This window comes from Telopea speciosissima, chromosome 5 (genome assembly GCF_018873765.1).
Source record: "Telopea speciosissima isolate NSW1024214 ecotype Mountain lineage chromosome 5, Tspe_v1, whole genome shotgun sequence".
NCBI lineage: Eukaryota > Viridiplantae > Streptophyta > Magnoliopsida > Proteales > Proteaceae > Telopea > Telopea speciosissima.
In genome coordinates, this window is record NC_057920.1 from 65,275,411 (window position 1) to 65,298,623 (window position 23,213).

The following is a 23,213-nucleotide window of genomic DNA, read 5'->3' on the forward strand; positions in this document are numbered from 1 at the left end:
ATTTATCATCAATTATAAACAGTATTGACGGTCTTAAGAATTGTAGTTGGTAGGTATTTGGACCTAATTTTGTTGGGGACCTACATGGGATATACATTTATGTTGAAAGGTCAACTACTTTAGATGATCTCAATACACAACAAAACCCTTTTAAGATGAAAGAAAATAAAATAGCCATACCATCCACTTGTATTATTTTGAATACCTAAAAGTAGGATTATGGTGGGATTGGATGATTAGGGTCATTCAAATCATGTTTATTCTTGATCTAAGAATATCTTAATAAGAGTTTTAGAACTCTGTCATGGTCATTAACAACGTGATTACCCACCTCTAACCCCCACCCTCTTAAAGAAGAATCACCGGTGTGATTTCGATGTTAACTATTGTAGGACCTTTGGATATCTAGTATAACTATGGAAGAATATTATTAACATCATTCTCTCGTCATAATCTAGAAGAAATCTAATATATGGTGGGCCATATAATTGAGTCAAATAAACGATTTGACATTTAGGCAACCCATATGGTCCCCGATTTAGCATTAGTGATAGCCAGATCAACCTTCCACAACTTTGATGACTAAAATATATATAAGAGTATGAAATTTTCTTAATTTGAACCAATAATCTTGTTTATAGTGAAGATCGACGAAATCATGGGTGCGTAAGGTTTTTCCTTTCTTTTCTCTTCAATAAATTAAGCTCCTAATAGCAATTATTGGTCTTTATAAGGGAAATTAGTATTACTTTGGATAGTGCCATCGTAATAGTCAACATCCAAGAACATTACATGTTACTTTAATTATAGTAAACAATGCAAGCATTAACCAATGAGGTTGTTTCCTTCCAAAAGAAAACTAAAATAGAACCAATGATTTTTTAATACCGTTCTTATATTATTAACTTAATTTTTACAATTAAGATATAATAAGATAATATAAGAGAAAAGGGCAAGAGATCACTATTTGGTTGCATGGTTTCTATACAAGCGCTTGAGCCAATGGAGGGAACACGCTTGGATATCTATCTAGGGAGTAGAGGCGTTATTTCATGGTGCCCTGTGAGAGGGCGTAGGAAATACCACCAAATAGAGATCTTTTTCCGATCTTTTTCCCTTAAAGAAAATATGTAAGAAAGTTTAGAGTACCCTGCTTGTTTGGAGAACCCTCACCGTTGTTATAATAATAGTTGAAGAGAAAAAATAAAAAATTTACTTGCAATCAAATCCATTATATTGGTAATTAATAGTCAAGGGAAAAATTTCATTCGATTTGTTGTGGATTGGATGACGGAAAAACCAGCAAGCTGCAAGCAGAGCTTAGTCAAGTCAAGCAATGAGCTCCGCTTTTAGAGCGAAGCGAGTCGCGCTAACCTATTACGTTTTTCAGCAGCAAGCGGGGCTTAGTCAAAATGGTAGTTGGTTGTGTGTTTAGTATGGTTCTTGTGCCTAGATACAAAGCATTGCCTTTGTGCAGGAAAAGACCCTCCAACCTCTAATGAAATCGAAAATCGCATCCAAACCAATACCTTTGTTCAAACTTTCAGTGACTACCGCACTGATGCAAGACTACACGACTAGTTAACATTCTCTTGCCCAATAATCAATATCTACTCATGCATCATCTTATGTTTAAATGTTGAGTATTGGTTCAAGAGTCCGGCAGCTCAGGTGGTCCTTGGGACTTGAGCACCACCCACATGGAATCCACTCTGGATTCTAGTGGGTGTTGTGGATTCCATGTGGGTGGTGCTCAGGCCCCGAGGACCATCCTCGTTCAAGGACCTGAGCCACACTCTTGGTTCAATAAGTTCATTTGCTTATTAGAGAGTATCAAAAAAGAGGGTGGCCGAGGGAAGTACTAGTAGTAACCAATCATAGTAGCTTTTGTTAATATATTTTAGACAAAAGGTTTCATTTGCCATGCATGGTGCATGGTCATACTTGAAACCATTGGATGGGGACAAAACCCCCCTTGAAAATCCATTAAGTCATAGGTTATCTTAAGAACAACCCTAAAAATTTTACTTGATATTACTTGGATGAGAAATAACAAAATGAGATCTAAGAATATGCCAACAAGAAACCTGGAATTGATGATCGATCTTCACTTTTGTAGTAGAAGCTCGAAAGAAATAGTTTGATGTATAACTCTTCACTATTTGTCATATGATAGTACATAAGTTAATCCCTGTGATAGAGGACCATACAAGTATCTCACTGGCACAATTTTAGATTAAAGTGAGTAGAGGAGGGAGTTAAAATTACAAAAGATGTCATTTCGTATTTTATATTCATTTCTATTTGATGACATTTTGATAATTTTACTAAAACTTTGAATGAAAGTTTGACCAATTTTCCTTGGTTATATTGGACTAAAATTTGGGCATTTAGATGTATGTAAAGTCCTTTAGTGCATTAATTAACCATGTACTGACAAATGACAAATAGTTAAACGGTATACTTCACTAGGCATAGTGATGCCTAGAAAGACTTGTTTGTTTAATATATTCCCAAGTCCCAACCCAACCTTCTCTACCACTCTCCCTCCCAAAGAAAAAAAAACAAATAAATAAATAAATAGAACTCTTGGATCATCTCCATTGATTTCCACTTATGTGTAGTAATTCTTTATTTGATTTCTCATATAATGTTCACGTCTCCATCAATAGGGATCTTTTTAGGAGCCCCCCACCCAAAAAAAATAAATAAATAGGAATTTACTCATATTGTTAAAGATGAATGGAGGATAAAATACTATATTATCTTTAAATATTAAGAGTTTAGGAGTATAAAATTCCAAAAATTACAAGTTGAACTGAATTTCCTTTTAAAAGCACAATAAATAGTGACTGTTAAGTCTCTTCCGCCTGCATGGAACCTAACTACATATGATATACATTTTTTTTTGGGCAAGAGAATGTTAATCGATCGTGTAGCCCCTGCACCAGCACAGTAGCCAATGAAAGTGCGCATAGAGGTATTGGTTTGGATGTTATTTTCGATTTCACTTGGAATAAACAGTCTTTTTGAGCACAAAGACATTGATTTGTGTCTAAGTGCAGGAAAGACGTTAAACACACGACTGATTAGCGTTCTTTTTCTTTCGGTAAACAACCACAAATGATATATATTAGGGAAAAAGTACCTTGAACAATTTTTTTTTTTTTGTGTGTGTGATTTCTCAATGAAGTGAGTTTGTGAGGGGATTTAGTAGTGGGTTACCAAATTCAATCTCTCAATGTCCCTTAAGGCCTTAACAATGAGTTAGAACTTTTGTTTTTTTAATGGAATTCTAAGTTACTATGCAGCCCTCTCCTCTTGAAGACATGGGATAACTGTCTTTAGTACCCTTTTGACCTAAAAAACTCATACAATGTTTCTTTTTTTGTGTTAATGGAGTTATATTGAGTATGAATATTTATTCGTTCAACTAATTCAAGCATGAATTGAGAATTAGGGTTTGGAATTAGAATTTAGAATTGAAAGTCCAACTCTTATGTTCGGATACACATTTTCTTTACTCATTGCAAATACAAGCAATCATCATAAATATATCGTATTATTAGATTGTTATAATATCATATTATAAATATAGATCTTACTCTTATTAATTAGTTTTCTAATACTATTGTACACTTTTTTTATTTTATAATCTTAATATGTCATTGGTGGTAATTTTAGAGACATAAAAATCAACAATAACAAAATAAATACATTATTCTTACTGGTTTTATAATATTATTATCATTTTAGAATTAATAAATCATTAATAAAAACCTACTAAATATAGTGCTATTTCCTTAGTATATCATGTTTATTTATAAAACACTATCATTTGCATATTACATTTTTTATATGTAACAAAATGAGCTTAAACATTAGTATTAATTACCATCTATCTTTATTAATTTATATTAGGACAAAATGATGTTTTCCACCATCCCTCAATCCTTCTCACTTATAAAGTATTTTCATCCAGGGAAAATGTTCTCTCTATCTGGGATTATAGCCTACGCTAGTGTTCCTCTATTTCTATCCCTCTCCTTCCCTCCCCCAAAATGACCTCCCTCATGAATTTCATGTCGGCGTAGGCTTCACTACCAAACAAGAAACACTCTCCCTTTTATTTAAATATTTTGAATGAAAATATTTGATTATTTATTTTCTTTTTTATTTGTTAGTTAATCAACAAATTTCCTTAAGATTAAGGAAATCAACCAAACAATCCCCATCACTCTCAGTTTAGTCTCATCCTATAATCATTCCTCTTCCCACTCTCACTATAATTCATTATGTATAGTCTAATTTTAAGTAGTTGCATCTCGTAATGAATTATCTTTATTCATAAGATGTATATTTTTTAGCAAAAAATGAAACTGCCTGGTCGGCTAGTCGCGGGGCTCCTGTGTCCACACACAACCCTTCTCAAATGACTGCTCCAATCCCTATAGAATAAAAAATCTCCCTAGTCGATGCCCCTGTGTGCACTCCCATTGGCCACCGCACTGGCGTAGGGAGCCACCTGACTAAATAGAGTTATTTTTCTTCTTTTTTTTTTAGCAAAAGTTTTTATGCGTGGCTGGCATTAGATATCATCAAATGGGCATAAATACCTATCCAAAATGACCATAACACCCCACCCCCTATTTGACGAATCGATGCACCAAATCTCCCATGCACGATCCTCTGTCTCTCTCTGTCTCTCTCTCCCTTTCTTCTTTCCTTTACATTTTTTCCTGCATGCATCACATGGGTTTTCTACTAGTACTTTATTACTAGGCACTTAATGATTCAAATTGAATTTTTGGCAAAGTTAGTTTTAGGTTAGAACTCAGATATCACCTTTTCTTATTATTATTGGTGAAGCCTAATCTTAGTTTAATTCAAGAAGTATTATTCACTTTTCCTCAGTATTGGCACTTGACTTTTTGAAGATATTTATACTAGGGACAATTTTGTACTTTTGGGGATTTAGGGTTTATCTTAGTTGCAATGCATCTTAAAATGCTATATATAGCGAAATTGTAAGGAAATATGTGTGAGGGTTTGTAATTTCTTCATCAGAATAATGAAAACTCTGGTTTATGAATTTATCATTCTATTGTGGACATAGCCTATCTTAAGTGAACCACGTAAATCATTGTGTTCAAGTAGGGATCGACCATTGTGAAATTGAATCTATCAATGACTTAGTAATTTATGACTTAGGATTTTCAACCTCAAACATATATAGGGTTGATGTGGCTTTTCAACTGTTCAATAAAATGTGGGCCATAGGAAGGTAGCCAAACTCAATCGTTACATGTTACATTAATTGGACTTTTTTCGTTTTTCTATAAATCTGATCTATAGGCCAACGGATCCGGATCCTCTACTTCCGCCAGTCCAGTACTGTTGTGCGCCTCACAACAGCAAGGCAGAAAATACCGCCTTACCCCCGCTCGGGCAGGGGTAAGGTGGTATTTCCGCCACCTTGCTGTGTCTAGGGTGCACACGGTAATACGGGTAGGAGGAAGTGGAGGATCTCGATTCCTACATTGACTCAGCTGACTTACTTAGATGAATCATTAGCAACTTATCAATAAAGGGAAAAAGAATGTTACCTGGTCATGTAACTCCTTCACCTACACATAAGAGCTCACAAAAATACCTGCCTTCCCTGAAATTAAGAATCGTATCTATGTTGATGCTCTTGCATGCGCTTTCATTGGCCTCCACACTAGTCCAGACATTACACGATCAGGCTACAATCTCGAATTTTTATTGATATTAGAGATGAATATGAGTTTCTAATTTTTATTGATATTAACTAATTAAATAATCAACAATAAAAAATGGTAATTAAAATCAAATAATTAACTTTCCAAACTTTAAATATAATGATTTTTTTTTTTGGGTAAGAATATATAATGAACTTGAAACATCAATTCTTTTAGAGAATTCCTATTGTGATAAGAATAAGGAGGGAGCAACTAAAAGATAGTCTCACATCATTTAGGTATCGAAAAAGCTTGTGGCTTATAAGTAGGGCCAACTCCTTCCATGTAGACTCATTTTAAAACCATGCAGACCTCAGCGGCTCAGCCCAAAGTGGATAATATCACATGACACAACGTTCTTCTCGAAACTTAAAATCGTAAGGGCTTAGCTTAAGACTTTCCTCTTCTCTTCCTGGTTTTCCTATCAATTGTCTAACATGGAAGTATAATAAAACCAAGGAACAATATAGCAATCCCTCTTGGACCTCTCCTTGTTCTAAAAAACTCAGGAAGAGGCGAGGAAAGGGGTAGAATCCAAGTGAGAAAATCCCCATGCATGGCATGAAACATGCGGGTCCAATTTTAAAACATTCTTGCTTTGTTGCTCTTCATGTGATATCTATTATTTATTTCCTTCTTAATGGGTTGAATGAGATTATTGTTTAGGAGCGTATCTTCTTTGGTTGGAAGCAAGGAAAGAATATCCCTGCAAGTGGGAAAAAAAAAGTGGGTTGGTGGCTTCCATTGGCCTACATATATTACTTCCAATAAGAATGATTTGGTCAGACTTTGCTGTGTTTGCCTTCAATGGGTCAAGGTCATATTTTCTAAAGTTCAATGGATTTTCTCTTTTTATATCCCATTTGGTTATGCTTACTTTTTTTTATAATTAAATTTTAGGATAAATTACACGTCACCCTTTGGTTTTCAAACGAAACTCAGATCACCCCTTGGTTTTTGAAAAAACTCAAATCACCCTCTAGTTTAGACCCCCCAATATGACAAATTAGTCCCTACCATTAGTCTTATGCTATTAAGTGATGATGTCAACCAGTTAAATAAATTTAAATCCCTAAATTACCCTCGAACAATGTTGAAGATGAAGGGTAATATTATAAATTTAATTCTAATGTTTTAGTACAAAGGTAAAATAGTCATTTCACACTAATAACTAACAACAAACTAACACCATTACTGTAGAGGAGATGATTTGAGTTTTTTCAAAAACTAAGGGGAAACTGAGTTTCGTTTGAAAACCAGGGGGTGACGTTTAATTTACCCTAAAATGTATGTTTTTTTTTTTTTTAATAAAAAATAATATTTTTTACTTAAATTTTCTTAGTCTTTTGCAATCATTAATTTTTACCAAATCACATTTTCTTACCAAGTGGGAAACCTGATCCATCAACCAACTACAAATTGTGAAAGCAACAAGGACTTTATAAAACTGCTCTATTCTCTACTCTGACTCACCTATGAGCCCTTTTCAGAGAGTCCTAGCTTGCATAAGCTGACCAGTCTTCTTTCCTAGGCCCACACTTGTGGCCATCCATCCCTTCCTTTGGGGGGAATCCACTAGAAATGGGGTATGGACAGCAAGAAAGCAGAAAGAAATGGAAATATAAATGAGTTTGAAGCAAGAGGAAAGGAGTAAATTGCAAGGGACAAAAAAAATGGGCCACTCCTCATCTTCAAGGATTTAATCTACTATACATACTACATAGTGTCCTTTTCTTGTCAATTATGGATTTTTGATCTTTCAGATTCGTCTAGACACCGCCTCTCTTTAATGAGATAGTTTGGTTTCAAGAGTCTTCTTTTTGCAGACAATAAATAACCCTTCTGCTCTGGACTCAATGATCAGAAGAGATGAGCCCACTGCAAGTCATTCAAAAATTTAAAGCATTGCTCATGAGTCATGATATCATAGAGAGTTTGTCTATCAAATCAGGTTATTCAACATTTCTTTCCTTGTTCCCTTGATAAATGGTTAAGAAATGATTAATCCTCATTTTCATGTCAGTTATGTTGAGATGTTGGTAGTTATAAAGGTATAGTGTTACATCGATTTCTTGGGATCTTGGATGTATCATAATATATCTTAGCATTATCTTCACCTAATGCAGTAAGATCTTGGATTGGATCTTCCAACATGACATCAGAGCCTAAGTCCATTTATAATTTTTCTTAAGATTTGTGCTCACATATAGAGTCAGGTATATCAAAACTACATATGATCGAGGAGAGTGCTGAGATGTTAGGGGTTATATAATTGTGAAATTACATATTATTGTTCATGTGAGGTGATATGTCATAAATGCCCCTCCCCTTATTATTAGATTCCAAAGGGGTTAGGTTCCCTTATTCGTCCGCAACCACACTCGGGCAATGTAGGGAACCCTCTCCCTATATAGTTATAATCTCGCATCAATTTGTTCAAATCCTTAATGTCTTCATATACTTGAGGAGTTCTCTCCGTTTAGTGCCTTAAGGTTTTGGATTAGACCTTCAAATGACGTATCATTAAATTTCCCACTTTATTAACAATGTATGAAAGGTCAGGTCTGTTACCTGTTGCTGTTCTCATTAGTAGTTGGAAGTCTTAGTGAGATGAAGTGGAGATCTTATCCACTTTGATACTTTAAAGAAAGTATGTTTTGGCTATTATTCATGGTCAAAGAAAGCGTCTCTTTTTTTCTTGCTCATATTAAGGTTATCCGTAGAAAGGGGAATGTAGACTTTGATTAGACTTTTTTTGCATGGAATTTGGGACAACCTGTGGCCCATGCTAAAAGAAACACCTTTTCTTTGAAGTATAACTACAGGAAATAATTGAAACATTCTTTTGTCCTTTTCTAGTTTTCTTATGCAGGCTAAGAATTGGTTAAAATTTCGGAATTCTAGAAACCCATTTAAAGTAATTTGCAAAATTTTGGCCAAAATCAGATTTTGACATCAAGAGAATTGTTTTAGAGGGAAGGTATTTGTATAGGGGAGATTTTTCCATTAACTCCATCAAATGAGGGTTGTGAGGGTTTTTATGTCATTTTATACCAATCTGACTGCATTTAATGCAAGTTGTGCATTTACACGATTATGCATAGAAACTTTTGTCTTGTTTTAAATAAAAGGGAAAGTATTCTCTGAGACGCCAAGACAAGGTATGCTAGCATTCTCTATGTTTACCTCTCTCATATTCACATGAAATGATTTTGTTGCCCTCCTATGTATTATATTATTTTATCGTAATTCATTGGTGTACTCTCCTATGTCGATTGCTCAGAGAACCCTTTCTCTAAATAGAAATAATCGAATATATTTCGCCTTTATACGTTCAAAAATTGAAATTTGACACTTCAAAATTATTATTAAACCCCACCCCTCTCAAGTCAAATAAATAAAACATAAAATAAATAAGGGAAAATAAGAGTTTGGGTCGATTTCTTTCTGATAATCCAATAAGAGATAAGTGCAAACTACTTATATAATAGCACTTAATTGACATTATAAGCAATGTCTCACTTGGCGTGATAGAGCTCCAAAGTGTCTTTTTCCATGAATTCAATTTGCTTATGGCAGACTCAAGGTTTAGTGTAGCAAATAAAGAGAGAAAATCAAGCCCATCTTTTTCCATGTTTAGGAGGAGGAAACACGAAAGATTGGATAGGGCAACCTCCATGATTCTGGTCATAAATTAAGCATGCGTAGATGCATCATCATACACGTAACCATTACGTAAAGCTGTTGGAGAATATGAAAAGTCTCTCATTGTCACTTACCTTCTCTATCAAAAATTAAACAAAAGGAGTTTTAAAGGAAGAGTTCCCACTCTGCCGGCGTAGGAGGAATCTCTCATGTCATATCAACGGTTTAAATGAAAGGATAAACTGTTCACTAATTAGTTCGATTTTGGTTTATTGAACCAATTATACATACTAAACCAAAACCCAAAGCTGTGTTTGGTTTGCATTCTTGGAACGGATTCTCAGATGATAAAAACAACTCCAGAATGCGTTCCAAGAATGCAAACTAAACACAGCCGAAATGTTACTCAGAACGGCTTATTAATTGGTTTTGATTTGAGAAATTGGAATTATTGAACGAACGGTTTGGTTCTAGTTTCTACCTTTCATACTTGAACCGAATTAAAACCGAACCAATTAACACTCGAAAGAATGTCAGAAAATTAAGAAAATAAATAAATAAAAACCCTATAAAACATACGTCAATGGGAAACTTTTTCTCTAAAATAAAAGTTGAGTAACTAACAAAAGCTTAATATTGTTGAAATTTCAATAAACAAATAAGATATGTATCAAATGATCCTAGTATATCCATAAATCGCCACATATGACGTGTAGCAAGAGGTTGATCTGGTTCAGATCTAAGTAAATCCAATTGTAATTTAGTAGTTTATTACATTGACCTTATTACCAAATACCAATATTAAAATGTGGATTTGAATCTCCATTTGCCACATTTTTCATGCTCCATTTTTGAATTTCTCAACCCAAACAAGTACGTGCCTTAAAAAAGACCAAATATTTCCATAATTTGGATCCAAAATCAGATCCAGATGCAAAGAATCCAGGAAGAAAAAACCCAAGTTGACCAAAGTTTTAAATGGATCTGTTTGAGAGATGCAATTCCAGTAAAGTAGAACTGGATCATCCCCCCCCCCCCCCCCCAAAAAAAAAAACCACTATGTGCATCTGAAGTGATAAATTCTATTAGGGAAAGACCCTTGAAAGGCAACGTGGGCCTGCGCCTAGACACAGAGGGTCACGAAATGATCACTCATCCCTCATGAAAGGCAGAAATCCCACCCTTGTTGATGCTTCTATGCATGCTCCCATTGGCCCCTGCACTAACGTGGGACTACACTACCATTTGATTTTCTCCCATTCTATTATTTGCCTGGTTTACCTTGGCACCTTTCATTGTTTAATGGCATTAGGACTGGTTAGTATCAAATTTAAGCAGATGACAAAAAGTTTCAGACCAAAGACACTTACCACCATAGAACACATCCATTCATTGAGACAATATAAGAACTAAAGCTGTAATAAATTTGAAGATCATCTTGGTTCTTCAAACAAGTTCAGACAATTTATCAAAGCATTACACTGACAAGTGACAAGATCAGATAAGAAACAATTAATCCATAATTAGATGATAATATTACCAACATGTCACTTTATTAATGAAACTGAGTTGGCAGATTATAACCAATCAATGGAAAGGCGTCTAGTATTAGAACCACCTCCCCTTCTTTTTTGATAGGTGGTTGATAATTTCATTAGAGAAAAAAGAGGCAAGATATAGTATACAATATAGCAAGAAACCCAACCCCAATTTAAAGCTCCATAATTCATATTGTCATCTCAATGAAGCTCACCTATCACAACTTCAAGGCATGAGACCAAAATAAAGGTTCATTAATCAGATTCATCTGTCCCAAATTTACTCAGAAATGGGTTTTAAGTGGGATCAAGGATTGATATGAAGGTTATAACACAAAGATGGTTTTCATTCTTGCCAGGCCAGAAAGCAGTACATGGCATACAGACAAATGAGGAATTTGGGCATCCATTTTTTCCTTTTAAGCTGACATCAATTTAGATAAAACCAATACCCATTTTGCACAACACATCCTCATTTAATATGAAAATAAGACATTTCATCCTACCCATGACCATTGTAAAGTTCACTATTCTACTTAACCTTTAGAAGGGAACAGTTGGGAGTTAAAATGTCCTGTGTGCAACATTGGTCTTCAAGTAATTGCAATGACCAAGCAAGAGTGTCAATTAGATGAATCAGAAATAAATAAATCGACCAACATAAAAAAACCTCGATGAGCATTCTACTAATATGCAGAAACAGTCTGCTACTAACCTGCTGATATATCGTCATTTCTCCGATGAATGACCATCTCCTTACCATCCTGAAATCGAAAAAGATTTAACGAGCATAACCCTAGTCTGTACCAGAAAATACTGCAATCAAGAGATTTATCACCAATCATATACAATAAAAGATACTTCTGGTATGGGTAGACATCCGCGGTGGATAATTCTCCAAATTCAATCAATCAAAAGACTAACATAAATAATACAGCAGAGAATGCAATTGACAATGCAGATTAGAACCCAATTCAATCCCACCTGCCTGAATATCGACAACAAAAAGTTACACAAACGGAACCCAAAACCCTCGGCAAGGAATGCCAATTTCTTTTTTAGCAAGAAAAAGAAGTACAACCACCAGAAGTTCCCGATGACTCTGCAACATCCTCTAATCTCATTGTTACTGCTACTTCCTCAACTAACTTCCCCCTATCTGTTGAACCATCAACAGCTCTATTCAGTCTTTTCAACCAGATATCATAGTCCACAGGATATGGGGTTCCACAGAGGCTATCAACATAATCAGCGAATGCTTTTAAGAGAGCTGAAACCTCACCAAGCTGCTGCTGAACTAAACGTCTGGCCCAGAATCTTTCCCGCCATTGTAGTGCTGATTCAATGGAATCCTGCTGCTGCATCGTTCCCCCACAGACAAAATATAAGAGATAAACAAGACTCTCAGCATCTGATGCCGGACACAGCTTCCCCTGCTGAAGTGCATAAGTAGATGAGAACTGTAAATTTATCGCAGGACTATCTCTATCTTCCAGAACTGCACGTCCCCAAGATACGGGGACATATCGAAACCTGGTTCTGGAACCATAGGTGTCAACAACGCGTATAATGTTCTCAGGACAGATGTCTCCGTGTTGAACATTGGCTGTGGTAGCACTTCTCAGAGCTGACAAACAGTCCCTGCAGCAGCATACTGCATCATCAGCGGAAAATGGTCCATCCTGAGCAATAATGGATGACAGTGGCTCACCAACCAGAGATGTCACAAGAATTGGGGTCCCACACCATGGATGATCACATCGACCACCTGGACTCTGTTTCTTACAAGGACCAGAATGCAAAATTCGACCAGAGGCAATGATTTCAGGCAAATACTTGCTCGAAATCCCCTGTTGCTTAAAGATGTTCAATACCTTAGTCTGCCTTTGTACTTGGTACCATAGACTCATATCCTCCCAAGATGGCTCAAGCATTGATGGATGAGCTCCCACATATACAGTTAATGGCTCACCATGATGTTCAAGAGAAACAGCACTGTATGATAAACAGTTCCCTTCCATGAGAGTCTCCTGTATTCGAAACCCTTGTCGCCCCTGCTGATCCTCCAACACCATCACTTCACCATGCTTAAGCTTCAAACGTGATGTTTGCTTTCCAAAGGTTGGATCGTCATTGTGGTCAAGTTCGACAATCTCTACTTTCTGGCCAGACTGTAGCATGGAGACTAGTGCATTGCTATCCTCAATGAGGCGACATTCTACCCTTCGCTTGTGAAGACGAAGACTGTGATCAGCAGCCAATGCGGAAATTGACTTTCTAGGAGGACCTTTCCATTGAACAATGGAGTAAAAAGTTGCTAGAAGCAGTTGCAGAGTTCCTAAGTCCCCCCAATTTGCATTTCCTAGCTTGTTCCATATTCTGTCCACAGGTGAAACAGTGACTTCAGCATGAAGCCTGATCCATTCTGCCACAGAGTGATACGGGTTGCTTGTGTTAACTTCTAATTTGCTTAGATCACCACCAAATTTGACTACCCCACCAAATTTAGAATCAAGAACTAGCAGATAAACATAATCACAGCCAACAGTATTGTACTTGCTCAAAATCCTTGATAGAAGTATATGAAAACCATAAAACAGGGCTTCACAGATAGACATAGCAGAAAAACCCAACTCATTTCCCTGAGCAACGTTGGGTTTGAACAGAGTAAATTCTACCACCTGGTCCCATTGAACTTGTATATCATTCCCAGTTTTGGCTATCAAAGCTGCACCAGAAAGCCCTCCAATTCTTCCCCTCATTATTGCCCTTTCCACAGTATAGAACTTGGATCCAGGATGACGGGGACAAGATACAAAGAATGGTAATGGTCCAGATTTGTGCCAGAAGGTGCGCCACAAGCCTTCTACAGCAGCATGCAGAAAGTCCTCCAGGGCAAGATACTCATCTTCCTTAAGATCATCAGAAGCGTTTGGTGAGTAGGGCATACGGAAAAGCTGCTGAAATAACACACCTTCTAATGCATAATCAAGTTTACGCAATTCATCAATGTGAAAAGGAGATTTGAAGAATTGGTTGCTCTCAGCAGAACTGGAACATGTCTTCTCCAGAATCCAGTCTTCAAGACTCTGCCTAAATGCTTCAATGTCAACCAGCTTCCTTGAATAATCTTTTAGCCCCTTGAACACTCTTCTGGAAGCAGGAATGAACTTGCTTGAAGTTGAAACCTCCGATCTCCTATCAGGGGAGACACCTAAACCACAAAGTCTGTTGTTAGTCAGAGAAGTAGAATTTTTTTTTCTTTGAGGGGGCAAAAATTTGAAGGCCCTAGTTGAAAGAGAAACCAAGACCAAATAGTAAAGGCAATAAACCATAAGTAAGAAAATAACATAGAATCTATCAAGGTAACACTAATTACCATGATGTCCTAGTCTTCCCAAGATTTATTGATGTCATTAGAGGATCTAGGCCTCCACCAACAGCAGGGACAATTAAATGCTTTAAGTTTTAGTAGGAATTAGATAGATGAAAAATAACTGATAAGAAGGATTAATCGTAGGCTAAAGAAGACTGAAAGTATACTAAACTGGATTCCCCCCCCCCCTTTATGTGATCTTCTGATAAATAAAGACTTGTTAGAAAGAACAACAGAATATCCTCCAAAACTCCAAGAGGCGAGTGGTAGAGAATACAACCCCCTGGATTACAAGAAAACCACCTGAAAACGCATACAACCACCAAAGTAACAATGTGCAATCTCATAAAAGAATAGAATCCCCAATGCAGACTTGTCTCCAGACCCATTGCTTTGGTAGATCATTTGTGAGCAGTTGATTTTAGAAGCATGTATGACTTCTTAGAAAATAGAAGAGAGAGATGCCAGAAAATTTTGGTTTAGAGACCGAGGAAAAGAAAGATAGAATCTGAATTACCTACCTCTTCTTATATGATTGCTGTGTGAGGAAACCAGGTTTTAGTTGCTAGAACTAGCAGAATATTTGGCTGGAATTCAGTATATATCATCCTTTTCCCGCTTAAATCAGATAGTTGCTATGACTTCTGTTGTTACCTTGAGCATTTCTAGTTGCATTTTGATAATTTTTGAATTCTACTGCTGTTAATTTCTTTTATTTTCAAGAGGCAATAGTAGAAGAAACTAAAAGTCCGCCTTTACTAAAGATCAAGGGGAACACTTGTACTCCGGCTAATAAGGGAAAGGTTTTCTTCAGTAATCAACCCAAAGGAAAAGGGAATATTTCCATTTTCTCTTCTGTCGTGGACCCATTACCATCGGACCTTAAATGTTTCCTACATTAGCCTCCCTTTTCTTTTGTACATTGCCTTCTGAATGTCGTTTATAATTTAATATATGGTATTTTTCACTGATAGGAATAAATAATTCGTCATTAGTTATCAAAGGGAGGCACTGTTCATTTTTTTTTTTTGGCTAGGCAACAACCAAAATAACTTCCATTTATTGAAAATTGGAACAATGGTCAATGACATGATTCAACACCAGCTATGCAAAATTGCAAACAAATGTGATTTTACATCATGCACATTTCTGTTTCAAAAACTGTACTTTCAAAATTTCAAGATGTCACCAGTAAAGAATCTAGATTTTAAAAATAAAATCAGCCAATCATATTAGGCACTGTACACAGCATACAAGTGAAAGACCATTGGATTTACAAAGTCGGCAACACTAGAGCAAGAAGAAGTGAAAGCTTCAAATAAAAGACCATTGTCAGAAACAGCTCAGATCAATCATGGATACAAACCAGATCTAGACCTCCTGAAACTTCCATCCAAACTTTGCCCTGGGGTAGAGTCAAGATCCTTTTGATGCAAACCTGAGAAAGGTGACTAGTAAGATACCTTGCTTTCACCTTCTAAAAGTTAATAAGTCTTTGGTAAAATAAACAGGTGACTAGTAAGATAACATGCAACCTTGTTTCCAGCTTAAAAAAATTAAATGATGCTTTGGTAGAATAAACACTACAGAATTCAGTCAAAATAGCAGTTACCCTAAGTAGCATGAGACTAGGGTAAAAAAAAGTTCAATTACTAATTTCATGTCACATAAGGCATATAACATACTTGTACCAAAAGAACCCAAAAAGGAAGAGAAAAAAAGGCATATAACCTACAACAGGAGGGGTGACTCAAATAATTGATCCATAGAATAAATGGGGTAAAAGAAAGAGAGAAGAAAGTAAGGGAAGAATAATATAAAGGACGAAAGATACTCATTGATTTGGAATTGTACTTTAATCTAAAAAACAAAGGCAGTGAATCCACAAGAAAGGTACATGGAGAAAACATGTAATCATGACAGATCGAATGAGAAACAAAAATTATAGTTGGACAATAATGCCGAATTTCACATGTATACTAACATAGTTATTGGAATACCTAAAAGATATCAACTGAAATACCATATTATATTCTACAACATACGAGGACGAACTAAAATGATGTAATCACCATATTAAAGAATTCCCAAGGGGAAGTTAATGAGGATTGGAACACTCAAACGACCAACAATCAGCACAGACCAACAAAATGTGAGCAATAATGAAAGCTTTTCAAAAGCAAGAAATTTCTGGAATATCAATTTTAAAGATAACTGTCTACGACTAGAACCAAGAGAAACAAAGTGAAGAAATCATCTTCAAATTTCCATTCAACAGATCAACCAGAATTCTCCTCCAATACTGACCGAACTCCTATTTATGAAGATGATTTGAATGGAAGTTTGAAGTGTGCATCTGAAATAGCAGGAGTTTTGTAGTGAGGAAGTTTATTCGGGCTCATGTTGAGCTTGACCTGGGTCAAACTTGTGCTTCAAAGAAGGCCTGCATATGACTTTGGCCCCAAATGAGATCCATGTTTGAGCCTCCACTATTGCAAATCCATAGGCCCATTGTCGGACAACCATTGATCTCCATGCTAGCTGTCATGTGTTCGGTTCCAGTTGTAAAAATGAGTTTTCTAGAATCTTACTTATTGACTTTATCTGGAGTTCTATTACAGAAAAATTATGTGTTGCTTTTTTTCCCCGATCAGCAAGAACGAGGAAATTGTATTCAGAAGAAGAAAGTATAGACAGTGCTGTACCCAAACCATGAGCAGAACAAAAAGAAAAAAAAAAAGCCTCAAAAGAAGAATCCAATCTTACTCCTCCCACAAATGCCATCCAAAGCAAAAGAGAATTTGAACAGCCCCAACCAGCTTTGCACTTGAATAAGCACAATCCGGAAGAAGGGCTTCAATATCTCCGTCCAGTATAAGAATTGTTTCACTTTTCCTTGGAAAGACCCTTCTACATCTCTATATACAAATCCCATAAGGTAACATTAGGTAATATTCTCCAAAATTTCTGTCCCTCATTGCCAACTAAATTGGAGGGCCAATTAATGAACAGAAAATGATGATCCTTTGGAGAAAACCAATTTGGATTAAAAAAGTCATAGAAAGCAGCTTCATATTACACTGGCAATGCATCAAATAATGAATAAATGAAAAGCTTTCTGATGCAGGTGCACCCCCATGGATTGACCCGAAGCTGTTTGAGAACCCAAACCAAGATGAACTGGGTCCCAACTTTGTTCTGGTTCAGTACGACATTTAAGATTTATTTTATTTGGGAGATATGTAATCTTTTATTTTGAGTAGCTATTAGACACGTAGGGAAAATTCTAATTTAAGTTTTATTGAGAATCTATTTTTATTAGTCTAAGTTTTAGGACGTAATTAGGAGTCTTTGTTTTCTGGGTTTTATAAATATGTGTAACCCAACGATGGGAGTAGATTTGATAATGAAAAGATGAGTTGAGTATTTGAATCGAAGCCTATGTGGCTGTGCGTGTGCACTCTTCTTCTTCCCTACCCCTTTCTTCTTCCTATATGATCCCTTCTTTCCCTTGCAACTCTGATATTCTTCTCCTCCTAACCGGCCCTCCACCAATTTGGTATCAGAGAAAAAAAAATAGTACAGAAAGAAGAGACAAAGCAAGAATCAGAGAACAAAAAAAAAATAAAGTGATAGTAGAAGAGAAGCAGAGATTTGAATCCAAAAAAAGAAATTTTTGCATACCTGTTTTAGAGCTCCCACCGCAACAACATCCTTGGATTTCCGCCATGCGCTGAAGGTCTCCTAGTTTGTTTCGAACACTGAAACCGCAAACTCCGCCGGATTCTCTTCTTGTAGAAGTCAAGTGGAACACCCCTTCTTTGTTGTTGCCAGTTCAGAGCGTTTTTTTTTCCCCCTGGGATTCCTCCTCTGGTTTGACTGTGTAGAAGACTCCAAGAGTCAAAGTTGAAGTCGGTAACCCAATAAAATCTTTTTCCCTCTGCTCGCGTCTGATTTTTATCATATTTTTTTCTTTACCAATTTATCCCTCCTTATCCTCTTTATCTTGATTAATCCCTTTTCATTTAATTCCAAGTTTGTCCCTCTTTCCCCCCATACGTTAGACCCGTTGTGCGATTTGACCCTACTACCCCCCACTCATTCATTTAGTTCTTATTTCTTTTTCTTCTTCTTTTTTCAGATTTGCCCCCTCCTTTCTATTCTTATTCTACTTCATCTTTCTTTTTATTAGTTTCCAAGTTTACACCTCCCCACCCATCATTACACCACACTTTCTTATCTTCTCTTTACTTTGCAGTCCAGTAAATTACAATCCTGCCATTGTTATCATAAACCCACTACAACATCATGGAGGTTAATCAATACGATTTACTCCTTTCGATTAGTGATGGGTTCCGTAAACTGCAAACAGAACTTTCTAATTTGATGACAGGTTTTTGGGAGCTTGTCAAATAAGATACAATCTTCATAAGGTGGATCAGATGTGGAAGAAAATGTGGACAACGAAAGCGATGATCAAACTGAAGTACACGGTCAGGATCAGGATTGAAGTTGAAGAATTGAACGACGGTCCGATTTCAGTTGTGAAACCTCATAGTCAGATTCCCATTGATGAGATGTCGTTTGCTAACGACCATCAGCAGATCGTGACTGTTGATCATGAGATGGCTCCGATGGTCATTGAAGATCAACTTGTGGAAGAGAATAAACCAGTTGCTCTCTTGAGTAAACCAATTGATTTTATATTTCCAAGTCACTACCTCAACAATGAACTTCGCGTCACGGATTTCATATCGTTCGATTACGGGTTAATTGATGATTTTACACAATCAAGGATGGATGTTGATCGAGTGGTTTTGATTCTCCCGTTCTGCAAAACTTGAGGTCGAGTTTTTCTCAACACCGGGGGAATTGATGCAGGTGCACTCCCATGGATCGACCCGAACCTATTTGAGAACCCAAACCAAGATGAACCGGGTCTCAACCTTGTTCTGGTTCAGTAGGATATTTAGGATTTATTTTAATTGGGTTTAAAGTATGTAATCTATTATTTTGGGTAGCTATTAGACACGTAGGGAAAATTCTAATTTGAGTTTTATTGAGTTTCTATTTTATATTAGTCTAAATTTTAGGAAGTAATTAGGAGTCCTTGTTTTCTGGGTTTTATAAATATTTGTGTAACCCAACGATGGGAGTACATTTGATAATGAAAAGATGAGTTGAGTATTTCAGTTGAAGCCTGTATGGTTGTGGGTGTGCCCCCCCCCCCCCTATCTTCTTCCTATGTGATCCCTTCTCTCCTCTGCAACTCTGATATTCTTCTCCTCCTAACCGGCCCTCCACCACTTTCCCTTCTTCAGCCACCACTCATATAACATGTATTAGCAACCAAATAATTTTTAAAATGATTTTAAGGTCAACACGTTATTCAAAGATGCAAGCAGACAAAGGTTTCCACCCTAGGTGGGACTAAATATCCTCGTAAGTCGGGAAAAAGAACATCCTTCAATGTCCTAGGATACCTAACTATTTTAGCTACTTCTTTATCAACTCCAATGTCAGCTCTTATCTTCAATTTCTGAGTCTTAACAGGCAAGCAAAATGCATCCGCAAACATAGCCAGTTAGCCATTCCACTATAACTTAATGCAATATTTCGATCTCGCTCTTTTTCTCCAACACCTTTTTACCCTCACACATCCCATTGCACATTCCTTTCCCCTTCATAGCTACTCTTTCCCTTGCAGAACTGCAAAACTGGCAATATTTATGTATAAATCAATTCCTCATCTGTTTGTTCAAATTCCTAGCTCACCCTTCCCTTCTGATCATCCTACATAACAGGCCCATGCCAGGGAGCCCATTCTTTTCACTATATTCTTCCTCTGCATCAATACTACCTCAGACAATATCTTCAGTCACAGCATACCATTTGCCGAGTGGGGGTAAGGCACTTTGGCAAATATCTGTGAGCTATGCAAGTGATTGGAAAAGAACATGATCCAACAATTACTCACTAGGTTCTCCAGGAATTCAAATTCTTGTGACAGCATTAACATAAAGACCATGTATGTGATTGAGTAGTTGAGATAAACTAGGAAACATTCAAGCATATAGTTGAGAAACATTGAAGCACATACAGTTCGCATCATGTTGAGAAACATTGAAGCACGTACAGTTCGCATCAAGTTGAGCAGAATCATCAGCAAGGACTTGAACATCATGACTCACTTTTAGTCGAAGGATTCAGTTCCAAAAGCGACCGATAAGCTTATCTACTTTACCATCGCAGAGGTTAATTTGGTTAGATAACAAAATCAATCACCTTAATTACATGGATGCCTGTGGCACTGTGCATATGCATGACCATCTGAGCACCTAGTCTCAGTATCGTGTTGATTGAGAAAGCTTATATTCTAAATCAGTATAAACCAATGGGTACTGTAAATTACTAAGAGATAATCTAGTGATGTAGAAAAGCGAGAGCAGAGATTACTAGATATAGATCATCAGCCTAGTATAATGCCGTTCTATATCATTTTTATTTTCAGATAGCTAACCAAGATATTTTTATTGCATAGAAATAGCTTAGAGTACAAGGAATAATATACAAGAAGAATCGATGCCACAGCCTAAACATCAAAGGTGGACAACACTACCTAGCTAGCTCAAAAGATACAGCATCAGCTGATCACAACCTCTAACTGCCCTCCCACACTAAGCAAACAAGCTTTCCTAGTAAAATGCATATATCGCCATGGATACTCAGATTGCTGATGAACTGATTGACCAACAAGGATGAGTCACCTTTCAATAAGAAGGGAACTCTACCTCTCTAAGGAGACCTTCAGCCCTTTAACAGTGGCTTTTAACTCGTGTAACTGAGTCAGCGTCCCCTTGAATCCCACAAAACCAGCAGGATGTGCCCATTATGATCTCTAAAAACACACCCTACACTTGTAGGGCCAGGGTTACCAAAAGAGCTTCCATCAACATTGAGCTTGATGTGGTTGATTGGGTGAGGTTCCCAATCATGCTGAAATGCTGAATAAAATCTGAAAAAGGAAGAAGACGATGCCCCTAGACTCTACTTGAGATCAATATCATTGAGAATTCAGTTTGAAGGTTATCATACATATGAACTTCAGTATAATATACCAAAATCACAATGCTAGTTTCAAAATCAAGTTTTAAATGACGGAACCAAACCCATGGAGTTAGATTACACTTCAACAGGGGGATGGTGACATTAGTAGACGCAGGCTACAGTTTCAAACTCGTGGGATCAGCTAGGAGATATCTCAATGAAGGTTGTTGCTCAAGGGCATCTATGAATATTATAAGAAAATAGTAAATTTAAAATGGCACCGTCTAAATGCAATAGATTGAGAGTACAAATTTAGTAACAAAGTATCAACAGTTCCCCCTTAGAGTTAGAAACCCAATTACATGATATACCATTTATTTTCCCCTTCCAACAACTAATGTGCACCCAATTTATCAATTAAAGGAACAAAGAACAACGGCATTGTGTGGAACTCGACATCACAATTCAAAAGTTTCTAACTCTATTTGCTGGAGAATAATTATGGTCAGCCTATTTCCCAACGGTTTCCATTACCCATTTGAAAAACTTAACTCTCATTTGGAAGTAGCTTCTTCAACTCATGTTAATCAATTTCACAAAGATAAAAATTATTACTCTGCTGTCTATAAAATTTCAATCTGCAGCAGTTGTATAACTGAATAACAAAAACTCTCATCCAGATTCCAGAGCTAAAGAGATACCCTTTAAAGTCTAAACCAGAAGAGTTTGCCAACGAAAAGAAACAAAGCAACCACCTTTCATACATTTGAACTTCCACTGCACAAATGGCCATTATTATGTTTAAAGTTACTTCACAAAACAGATCGTCGAAAGAACTCACCCAATTTCATTGTTAAACCGATTCTGAACGATACCTAGTTGCCAGATCACGAAAACTCGAACTGGGTAACTTCCTGAGTTCCAACCCTAACATTGTTCGAGCCGACACCACCATACCCAAGTCCCTGAATCGACCAGGAAACAATGTGGGACACAATGATGAGATCTTCGTAATGCTGAAACTGTAATAGGAGAAGAAAACGAAGAACACCAGGATGGTTTGCAGTTCAACGGCATTTTATAGCTTAGAAGCTCGCATGCAGCTCCTCTAATAGACCATTTACAAGGAAAGGTGTTATAGCAGTTGCTTGTGTCGTATTTGTAGTCGTTGTTGTACTTTAGCTCCTTCTTCTTCTTCTTCTCCTTCGCGTGCTCTGCTGCTCTGCTGTATGCGCTGTTCTGCATATCTGTGAAGGGTCCTCGCGTTCAAGAAAACCCTTAAAAAAGGAAGGCTACACCACACGACAAACGAAGCTCTGGTAAACTCTAAAAAGGTAGAAAAGCCCCCACAAACCCTTCTCTCTCTCTCTTGAGGTGTTTGGTTTGGGGACCAAACCATTGAAAGCGCAGAGACCGTAATTCTAACACTAGTAACTTTAAGTTTTGTTTTGTTAATGTTTCGTTCCTTCCCCTTTTTATCTTATTTTTCTCTTTACTTTATCTTATTTTTATACTTTATTATTTTATAAATATTTCTGCTTCCTTTATAGCTTTGTCTTGTCATCCTTGCCTATTGACTTTTCTCACAAAAAAAAAAATTAAAAAATTAAAAAAAAACTGAGATACGATGATCAGTGGAATTGAGTCAATATTAAGATAATGAGTTGTTAAATGCCACAATACGAGGTGAATTTTAAAAAGTTCATGAGTTGCCATGTTCAATTTCAATCAATGATAGACATAGATAGTAAGATTCCATAACAATTAAAGGTCCCATCCTATTTCACTGGTCTAGTTTGTAATGTACATTAAGTAGGGTAAAAATGAGGAATTCTTTCACCTTGG

At 36.6% G+C, this 23,213-nt stretch overlaps 1 protein-coding gene across 2 annotated transcripts; it reads right to left on the reverse strand.

Moving 5' to 3' along the window:
• Window positions 1–11,782: 11,782 nt before the first annotated feature.
• Window positions 11,783–22,720, reverse strand: LOC122661659. 2 transcript variants are annotated; one of them, XM_043857134.1, is made up of 3 exons: window positions 22,210–22,720; window positions 15,699–15,759; window positions 11,783–14,159 (listed from the first exon to the last, which is right to left on the reverse strand). In XM_043857134.1, exons 2-3 carry the CDS (start codon window positions 15,712–15,714, stop codon window positions 12,004–12,006), a joined length of 2,172 nt encoding a protein of 723 aa, XP_043713069.1. In that variant the 5' UTR covers window positions 15,715–15,759; window positions 22,210–22,720; the 3' UTR covers window positions 11,783–12,003. The 2 variants fall into 2 exon arrangements, with proteins under 2 accessions (XP_043713069.1, XP_043713068.1); XM_043857133.1 differs by having other exon boundaries at window positions 15,688–15,759.
• Between the last annotated feature and the right edge of the window lie 493 nt (window positions 22,721–23,213).

Bases quoted from the DNA above. Each gene is read 5' to 3' on its own strand.
- LOC122661659 (XM_043857133.1), bottom strand. The intron at 14,160-15,687 runs GTTTGTATCCAT...TTTGTGGTTTAG, and splicing joins TTTCAGGAGGTCTAGATCTG to GTGTCTCCCCTGATAGGAGA.